The sequence below is a fragment of the Danio rerio genome, chromosome 10 (genome assembly GCF_052040795.2).
Source record: "Danio rerio strain M-AB ecotype USA chromosome 10, GRCz13ab, whole genome shotgun sequence".
NCBI lineage: Eukaryota > Metazoa > Chordata > Actinopteri > Cypriniformes > Danionidae > Danio > Danio rerio.
In genome coordinates, this window is record NC_141030.1 from 36,359,077 (window position 1) to 36,370,000 (window position 10,924).

At 36.4% G+C, this 10,924-nt stretch overlaps 1 protein-coding gene across 7 annotated transcripts in view; it reads right to left on the minus strand.

The window, feature by feature from the left end:
• The window catches only part of umodl1 (uromodulin-like 1), a 35,378-nt gene that overhangs the window by 1,710 nt on the left and 22,744 nt on the right, over nt 1-10,924 (minus strand). For all 7 annotated transcript variants that reach the window (XM_087269657.1, XM_087269659.1, XM_087269658.1 and 4 more), the window contains 4 exon segments: nt 7,712-8,115; nt 4,751-4,887; nt 3,669-3,908; nt 921-1,080 (listed from right to left, as the gene is read on the minus strand). In XM_087269657.1, coding sequence (XP_087125783.1) covers nt 921-1,080; nt 3,669-3,908; nt 4,751-4,887; nt 7,712-8,115 — 941 coding nt within the window.

Genomic DNA, 10,924 nt, shown 5'->3' on the forward strand with positions numbered 1-10,924 from the left:
TTCATTTGTTTGATCGTTTGTTCATTTATTCAGTCATTCATTCATTTAGTCAGTCATTCATTTGTTCATTTATTCATTCATTTATACATTTGTTTGTTTATTCATTCATTTGTTTGTTCATTCATTTGTTTGTTCGTTCGTTCATTCATTCATTCATTCATTTGTTTGTTAATTCATTCATTTGTTCATTCATACATTAGTTAAATTATTTAATTGTTTGCTCATTTGTTCAGTCTTTCCTTCATTCAGTAATTCATTCATTCTTGGTTTATTAATTTGTTCATTTATTCATTAGTTTGTTTGTTCATTCATTCGTTCATCCACTTATATGTTCATTTATTCATTCATTCGTTCATTCATTTGTTTATTTATTAATTCGTTCATTCATTCATTTGTTAATTCATTCATTCATACATTAGTTCATTAATTCAATGATTTGTTCATTTGTTCATTCATTTGTTTATTCATACAAACGTTTATTCATTCATTCATTTATTTGTTCATTTGTAATTTATTCATTCATTCATTCATTCATTTTGTAAAATAATTATTTTATAACCATTCTAGACTTATTTATTTGTTTAAATGTACTTCAAAGTGGCCCCAAAATCTATTTAGTCTGCTTTTTTCTTTTAGTCTTTTTGTTTGTAACCTATTTCATCTGTTTGAATAATAATTATAATAATACATGTGTGTATTTATGATTGTTTATTTATAACGCTTCATTCCATTGTATGTCTACACATGCAGTGAAATGACAAAAAAAGCTCAACTTAACTTTATCAGATATACAACAATAATTGTTTTCAGTTGCTGCTTCAAATGATTATTTCCATAAATGCTTTAGTGTGACTTTGGTGTCCAAGTGATTTGTTGGGCCAGGGTATGGTAATATAATAAAAGGAAAGCTCTGAACTCACAGGTATGCATGAACTGTCCTGAAATGCGATGCAGATCTGAATTTCACAGTGCAGGAACACTAAGTCCAGATTCACAACTGAGAAGATCTGCACAGCCACTAAAGACACGGTACCGTTTCCATTCTGAAGAACATTTGTGTGTTTTTCTGGCACAGGACATCTAAAAAGCAGGGAGGAATGTGTGAATACTGCTTTTCTAATACCGGCACAGTTAAAGGTACAGTTCATCCAAAACTGATACTTCTCTCATTATTTACTAACCCTTCACAAAGTGCTTTGAGTTTCTTTCTTTTGTTGAACACAAAACCTGTTACCATTGACTTCCATGGTAGTATTTTTTTCTACTATGAAAGTAAGTGAATACCAGTTTCAGGGTTATTCAAAATATCTTCTTTTAGATTCAGCAGAAACTAAGAAAAAGTACATTTTTTGGATGAACTTCTCTGTAAAAAATGCAGGGTTCCACACAATTTGTTTATGTTGTCCCAACACAAATCAATTCAGTAAATATAACAGTATTAAGTGGATTGAGCATAATAAAATCTCAATAATTGTGTTAAGCTTATCTTCAGTAAGTAGTTTGAACAAGCAGCAAAAATAATTCTGTATCTCTTTATATGACTACAGAATGATTTGAAATCTGCAAGTGTTATTCACATTAAAGGAGCCAGTGCAAAAAATGAGAAACCCAAACTGAAGCACATTAATATGTCAAAAAATGTTTGCTAAATCAAACAGAATACAGCAATAATCAGAAATATATTTTGGCATATATTGTGTGGTGAGCAGCGCGGTGGCGCAGTGGGTTGCGCTGTTACCTTACAGCAAGATGGTCGCTAAGTTTGCATGTTCTTCCCGTGATCGCGTGAGTTTACTCCGGGTGCTCCGGTTTCCCCCAAGTCCAAAGACATGCACTATAGGTGAATTGGGTAGGCTAAAATGTCTGTAGTGTATGTGAGTGAATGAGTGTGTATGGATGTTTCCCAGTGATGGGTTGCAGCTGGAAGGGCATCCGCTGCATAAAAACATATGCTGGATAAGTTGGCGATTCATTCTGCTGTGGCGACCCCTGATAAATAAAGAGACTAAGTCAAAAAGAAAATGAATGAATAAATTGTGTAGTGTATTGTTCTAGTGTATTCCATACAGGTGAGTGGGCTTGACATACCACCTGTAGGATACACTCCTTCTTTTCTTATGCACCAGGTACTTTGTTAGAAATGTTTCCACATTTTCTGTTTGTACAGTTGGCTCTTTTATATATTTTTATACTTTTTTCTAGAACCAAATACACTCATCGGCCACTTTATTAGATACACCTTGCTAGTACTGGGTTGGACCTGACCCGAGCCGGTTGGACCAAAAGGTTGCCTTCAGAACTGCCTTAATCCTTTGTGGTATAGATTCAACAAGGTACTGGAAATATTTTTCGGAAATTTTGGCCCATATTGACATGATAGCATCACGCAGTTGTAGATTTGTCTGCTGCACATCCATGATGCAAATCCCCCGTTCCACCACATACCAAAGGTGCTCTATTGGATTGAGTTCTGGTGACTGTGGAGGCCATTTGAGTACAGTGAACTCATTGTCATGTTTAAGAAACCAGTCTGAGATGATTCACTCTTTATGACATTTCACGTTATCCTGCTGAAAGTAGCCATCAGAACATCAGAAAGAATACTCAGGTAGGATGTGGCATTGACACGGTGCTCAATTGTTTCTAAGTGTGCGAAGAAAATATCACCCACACCATTACTCCACCACCACCAGTCTGAACCATTGATACAAGGCAGGATGGATCCATGCTTTCATGCTGTTGACGACAATCTTCTGGACCTCGGTTGTAACGAGTGATTATTTGTGTTACTGTTGCCTTTCTATCAGCTCGAACCAGTCTGGCTATTCTCTTCTGACCTCTGGCATGAACAAGGCATTTGCGCCCACAGAACTGACGATCACTGTATATTTTCTCTCTTTCTGAACTTTCTCTGTAAATCCTAAAGATGGTTGTGCATGAAAATACCAGTAGATCAGCAGTTTCTAAAATTCTCAGCCATGCCATGTGATTGGCTGACTAGAAATTTTTGTATTAACGAGCAGTTACTAAGGTGTACCTAATAAAGTGGCCGGTTAGTGTACTCTATATCAAAAGTCTTTAAAAAATGTATATTTATATTGCAGAAATATTTTTCATAAAATTTACATTCTGTTATTATTATTATTATTATTTTGTTATTATTATTTTATTTTTATTCTGTACAATAAAATTTGAAATTTGAAACGAAGAGCTTGCAGTAAATATTATTATTTTTAATTGCAGCAGATTTCTCACAGATGTGTAGCCTAAATCACGTTACCTTATTTAGACTACAGTCCAGAAAATTCCACAGGTTACTGACAATTTGAGCTCAAGTTTAAATCATGTGCATTTTTACGATAGTAAAGCTGTTTACTAACATAAATTGATATGATTATAATGAATTGCTCTAAATCTCATTATAAATGTCTTTAGTCACATGATAGTTAAAGGTCCTGTTTGATGTGTTACATAATATCAACTGAAACACGAAGACAGGGCGCCGAGGGCAGGACATAAAGTAGCCATATTATCTGTTATATTTTCACAGCAAAACAACATGAGAAATACTGCAAGTATTGCTTCAAATTTTGAGAAAAGTTAAGTTAATTTTAGCCCGCACAAAAGGAGGGACTCGAGGGAGGGACTCATTTTCGAGCTACACTCACCCGTTATCCAGAAACACATAATTGGAGGGCTGTGATGAATCGCTGCTGGACGTTGCCCAACATTTGTTGATGACTGTTTTGATTTGGGAGATGGTAGTGTTGACCCCGACCTCCACAAAGATGTTCTCGTTTTGTGATATAGTGTAATTCTCTGGTAAAGGATGTGTCCCGTTTAGCAGCCGCATGAGAACCTCAAAACTGCCCCATCCATTCACCGGGTCATTGATCATCTCAAAATACCTGCAAAAGACAAGGTTTGACAAGGCTAATGATGAAATAAGATAAAATAAAACAAAACATATTTAGCTTGTTTTAGGCCCATGCAAATGATCGAGGTGTAAGCTCATTAATAAAATACACTGTCAGCCAGCGTTGCCAACTTGTGGCTTTTCATGTAAAAAACAATATTTCATAATAATATTAAAATCTAATCACATAAAATGGCTAACTAATTGTACATCTGTGCCCAGACTCTGTTCTGGAGTGCCGGTGTCCTGCAAAGCTTAGTTCCAACCCCTATCAATCAAAAGCTTTTGATAAGCTTTCTAGAAACATTTGTGCATGTGCGTTGAGACAAGTTGTAGCTAAAATCTGCAGGACACCGGCCTTCCAGGACACAGTTTGGATACCTCTGATGTACAAAGTTTATGAACTTGTTTTTATTTTATTTGTGAATTTATTGCTTTTAATTTTGCATTAGGAAGTTAAAGGTTCACTTAAAAACTAAAATATAAAAAATATACTTTAAATATTATATATATATATATATATATATATATATATATATATATATATATATATATATGTATAAATATATATATATATATATATATATATATATATGTATGTATATATATATATATATATGTGTGTGTGTGTGTGTGTGTGTGTGTATATATATATATATATATATATATATATATATATATATATATATATATATATATATATATATATATATATACATTGTTGTTTTACATGTGCGCTGACATGACTAACAGTCTAGATGTTTCTCCATGACAGGAGATGGCGAGAGAAAAACACGCTCTATGGAGACTGTGGTTGCTGTGGAAGCAGTGTACCCTGCCGGAGCGTATCCCATGGAGATGATGACGCTGCTGGGGTACGTGCAGGTGACAGGCACTTTTAGATGCGTCGTAGTCTGTGAGCTGCTCACATTGTTGAACAGAGTCACACTGAATGAATTGTGAGTGTTGTTCTGAAAGACAGAGAGCATTGGTTACGTTTTACTCTAAGGACTAGTTTATACACTAAACAGCTGAAACCTCAAAAAATAAAAGCACTGCATGTTTACAGGGGAAACAATTAACTCATAGTTATTGTATTCCCCAAGTTGAAATTGCAAAGATTTTTGGTTTTCATTCATTCATTTTCCTTTGGCTTAGTCCCTTTAATTTGATTATTCCATGTATTTTTTATGCTCATTGTGACTTGCCAATTGCTTGTCTACATTATTTTTGTGTTCATACAATTTCAAAACAATAATAATAATCAATGTATGGGAAAAAATTATTACTTTTTTTTTAAATACAGTGCATCCGAAAAGTTTTCATAGTGCTACACTTTTTCCACATTTCTTTATGTTACAGACTTATTCCAATAATGGATTAAATTCATTAATTTCCTCAGAACTCTACACACAATACCCCATAATGACAATGTGAAAAAAAGATTTTTTGAAATTGTTGCAAATTTATTAAAAATAAAAAAGCTGAAAAATCAGATGTACAGAAGTATTCACAGCCTTTACCGTGAAGCTCTAAATTGAGCTCAGGTACTTTCTGCTTCCACTGATCCTTCTTGAGATGATTCAGAGCTTAATTGGAGTTCACCTGTGGTCAATTCGGTTGATTTGACATGATTTGAAAAGGCATACACCTGTCTTTATAAGGTCCCAGGGTTGACAGTGCATGTCAAAGCACAAAACAAGCATGAAGACAAAGGAATTGTCTGTAGACCTCCTGGACAGGATTGTCTCAAGGCACAAGGCTGAGGAAGGTTACAGAAACATTTCTGCTGCTCTGAAAGGTTCAATGAGCTCAGTGGCCTCCCATTATCCATAAGTGGAAGATGTTTGAACAAACAGGACTTTTCCTATAGCTGGCCGGACATCTAGCTAAGTGATTGGGGGAGAAGGGCCTTTGTCATGGAGGTGATTAATAACCCCATGATCACTCTGTCTGAGCTCCAGCGTTGTTCTGTGGAGAGAGCAGAACCATACAGAAGGACAACCATCTGTGCAGCAGTCCACCAATGAGGCCTGTATCGTAGAGTGGCCAGACGGAAGCCACTCCCTACCTGGAATTTGGCAAAAGACTCCTGAAGGACTCTCAGACAATAAGAAAATTCTCTGGTCTGATGAGACTAAAATTGAACTCTTTGGAGTGAATGCTGTTTGTTACGTTTGGAGAAAACCAGGCACCGCTCATAACCAGGCTAATACCATCCCTACAGTGAAGCATGGTGGTGGCAGCATCATGCTGTGAGGCTGTTTTTCAACAGCAGGAACTGGAAGACTAGTCAGAATAAAGGGAAAGATGAATGCAGCAATGTACAAAGACATCCTGAATGAAAACCTGCTTATGAGAGCTCTTGACCTCAGACTGGGGCGACAGTTCATCTTCCAGCAGGACAATGACTCAAAGAACACCGCCCACAAAATATCAATGGAGTGGCTTTACAACAACTCTGTGAATGTCCTTGTGTGGCCCAGCCAAAGCCCAGACCTAAATCCTATTGAACATCTCTGGAGAGATATGAAAATGGCTGTACACCATCCAACCTGATAGAGCTTGAGAGGTACTGCAAAGAGGAATGGCCGAAAATTCCCAAAGACAGTTGTGCCAAGCTTGTGGCATCATATTCAAAAAGACTTGAGGCTGTAATTGCCAATGGTCCATCAACAAAGTGTTGAGCAAAAGCTGTGAATACTGATGTACGTGTGATTTTTCAGGTTTTTTATTTTTAATAAATTTTCAAAACATATTTTTCACATTGTCATTTTGGGGTATTGTGTGTAGAATTTTGAGAAAATAAATTAATTGAATCCATATTTGAATAAGGCTGTAACAAAAAATGTGGAAAAAGTAAAGGTACTGTCACTATTGACTCACCCTCAACTCCTTATAATCCTGTTTGATTTTCCTTTTTGAACACAAAAGAAGTTATTTTAAAGAATGTCAGAAACCTGTAACCAATGACTTCCATATTATCTTTTATTATTCTGCTACATTCTTCTGTTTTTTGTTCAACAGAAGCAAGAAACTTAGGGTTTTACACCTACACTTTTGTTTCAGAACGCATCTCGTTTGCCCAGTTAGCGCGGTTCGTTTGGCATATGTGAACAGGGCAATCGCGCTCTGTTCCGCGCCAAAGTAATCGCTCCGAGATCGATTGAATGAGGTGGTCTCGGCTCGATTGAAACGAACCCTGGAGCGGATCGATTGCAGTGAGAAAGCGATCCGATCCGAGCGCGGTTATATCACAGTGTTTTATGGATATGTAATAGGCTTACGGCTATATGAAGAGAGAATTATGAGTATGGCGGGAAGTTTCGCGAGTCTCCGGATGCCCGCAAACGAGTGATGATCTCCCGGTAATCTCGCGTCTCCCTCCCGGTCCTCAAATAGGTATCGTTGCGTACTTTCCCACCCCTCCCCACCGCGTCTCTCCTCAGACATGTCATGCGCGCACCCTGTCAATCACCACCAAACCACCACCTCTCCTGACAGCTGAGCGGGACGCTGCAAAATAAACCCTGACACTCTGACCAATGTAAGGAGAGTTTACTCGCACGTGACTTGTTTTAGCTCTTTTGGTCCGATTATAAACTTTGCAGTGTGAAAGCGAACCACTCCAGGAGCAAAGAGCAACATTGTAACAATTGTAATCTCTGTTTCGGAACAACTGAATTGATACACAGGTGTGAAAGCACCCTTAAAAATAATTAAAATAACGTGAGTGTGAATCAATTTAGACTTTCAGGTGAACTATCCCTTCAATTTAAACACTGGAGGACTTACATGTTCTGGTGTTGTGCCACACTTATCCCAAGCTGTGATGAGCCACAAATAAGAATCATCAAACCCAGCGGGCCCGCATTCAGGATTTCCAAGATACAAGGAGGTCTCTGAGATGTTATTGGCCTTGAGGTAATCTCGCCTTATGTCGACTTTTATTAACCAGGGGCTGCATTCAACAGTTATACAGGAGACAGAGTGGCAAGTAATGTTGAGTGTTGTTGCAGGACTGATGGCCTGGATCAGTCTGTTAGCGTAGGTCGAGGAAGCTGAAGACATTGTTGTTGTTGTGAGGTTGCTCTGAACATTAGTCCTGCTCACAGATGGGTTGCCAGTTATTGCAGCGCTTGATAGTTCAGTATAGTTCGTGGCTGGATGAACAGTTGATGCTGTAGCATTAGATGAAGCTGTGGTTACGAGCAGAAACAAACAGATGCAAACAGAGATATCAGAGGAAAATTGCTTGCTGTCATTTAACCTTTATAACCATGACATGACACACTTATAACAACTGTCATTGGGTGTCATCGCTCATTTTAAATGCAAAGATGACATTGTTTGTAATGTGTATTTTGTAATTGTAATGTCCATTTATAGAGCACATTTATCGTGTATGGCTATACAAGCACTTCACAACCATAAGGGGGGTCTCTCCACATCACCACCAGTGTGCAGCATCTACAGCATCAGCATCAGTGCGCTCACCACACATCAGCAATAGGTGTACAGTGATAGAGCCAATTCAGTTGATGGAGTTGATTGGGAGGCCATGATGTGCAAGGGCTGATAGAGGGAATTTGGCCACGACACCGGGGTTACATCTCTACTCTTTATGAGAAATGCCATGAGATTTTTAATGACAACAGAGAGTCAGGACTTCTGTTTAACGTCTCATCCGAAAGATGGCACTTACTGACAGTAAAGTGTGTCCTTCACTATACTGGGGCATTAGGACTCACAAAGACTGCAGGTTGAGCACCCCCTGCTGGCCTCACTAACTCCATTTCCAATAGTAACCTGGTTTGTTTCGATGTACCGACAGTAGTGCTTTAACAGAAAGCTGACCGTAAATCTAGCCATTAGACTTGCAAAAACCTGTAAAAATTGTCTGTCTTGGTGTGTTTTATTTTAAACTGTTACAAGTAATCGAAGGCTATCATTATAGATCTGCACATTGTTAAAAAGACACCTCTGTTATCAAACAAAAAAAAGTGGATCAACATGAGAGATTAATTTGCTGCTCTTAACTAAATAACTACAGTAACTTTAACGGATGTTTAAAAGTGCAGTTGTTGATTGTCCTCAAGAACATTTTTTTGTTGTGCTGGTTAAAAGTCTCTTCACATTCCAGTAGTAATGATTAAAGTAAATGATCTAAATGTATTTATATGTATTTTTATATTCTGGGTAAGGCATAAGATAAAAAATTTTCATCCAATTAAACTTTTTTAGGCTGATAGTTACCATAATTCTGATAAGTAGCCCAAACTGTCTGTTAACAAATGTAAATCTGTACAACAGCGCATCTCTGTTCACGTAGATCCGCCGATGCACGTTCACGTGGTCCGTGGTTACATGGACACGAGTGACAGCTCTAAAAACAAATGCTTAATTAAAATCCTGAATCAATATTGGAGTTACTTTTGCACTCTGGAGGAAGGACGACACTATTGCTGAAGTATTTTTCTAGACAGGTAATGTTATGTTTTGAAACTCATTTAGTCAGAGCTGATGTAGATTTTATTGTTTTGAATGGGTTATATGCACAGAAGTGTTGTTGAGCCACTGAAATCTTCCGGTGAGCGATTGATGTGACTATTTTCAGTTTCACAAGGGATCTTTTACAGCATTGATAATGTAGATTTGTATTTAGTTAAACAACAAAACATCAGTAAATAGCACTGTTCCGCCTAGCCTGCTTTACTGAGCTGAAGTCATTTTTTAACACTGACAACCTGTGATGCGCTCCCTTTATCGTTTACCATGCTACTCTGAATATTTCGTCTGAAACAGCATGTAATTATGAATTAGTAATAAGTGTAATTCCTGCAGTGACGCAGTGGCGCAGTAGGTAGTGCTGTCGCCTCACAGCAAGAAGGTCGCTGGTCGCTTGGTCTGTTAATAAATGCTTTATTAACTAAAAATCTAAAATAATCTAAAGTAAGGGACTATTTATTCTTTATAAATGCCTTAAAAATGACAAATAAATGGTTACAATCTAATGAATATTGTTTTTCTAAAACTACAATTAGAAATAAATACAATTAAATACATTTGGATAACAAAACAACAATATAATAATTTACCCAGTGCAATCGGCGTATACCATGAGAGGGCAGGGATTAATGCCGATTTTTTTATTCATTTATTTATGACATAATTTAAAGTGATTATTAAACAGTGTAAACTACTTTAAAGAGACAAATTATATACAAAATTTGTTTTAAAAAGATTTTTCTTTCCAAAAAAATATACAAATTATATTTTAGTTTGAGCCCAACTGTGCGGGTGGATGATTTTCGGTCACTGGAAAGTAAGGATTTAATTAATGCTTCACTATTGTATCACATTCTTCTGTCATTTATTTGCAAATTTTTTAGTATGTCAAAACTTTAAAGATTACGTCTTGCGTTATATTTTTCCTTGGTATTGATGTGCTTTTATTACATTTAGATTTCATAAAAATTTTCAAATGAAAAAAGGAAATGAATTGTGTCGTAAGGAATGCCCTTAAATAATGTTGCCTTTGACAGTAAGCATCAGTGTTTCTTGACACGATTGGGGGAAGGGGCGGGGTGGTGCTGGATTTGTGCGTACCTTGGAGTAAATTCCTGCAGGCGCCTATGAATTTAACAATATATTATGATGCAACATTTCATTGTTATTTAGTGATGCTTAAACTGTACAGTAATTTCATTTTAGTTAAGATTGCAAATATTTATTTTTCATTTGTGTGTCTTCAAATGAATAGATATCAATACATTTGTTTTGTTTTTTCTGTGTGGATATAATATATAACAGAGCCATTAATTGTCATTTATAAGGGATTCATAAAGCATAAACAGTCCTCACTTTAGATTAGGTCACAAAACTGGATGAAGTTGAGTTAATAAAGCATTTATTAACATACAAATAAACTATTAATATATGCCTGAATAATAAAATATATAAATGCTGATTTGAATAGTTTATTAATCATTTACTTACTCATTCTGA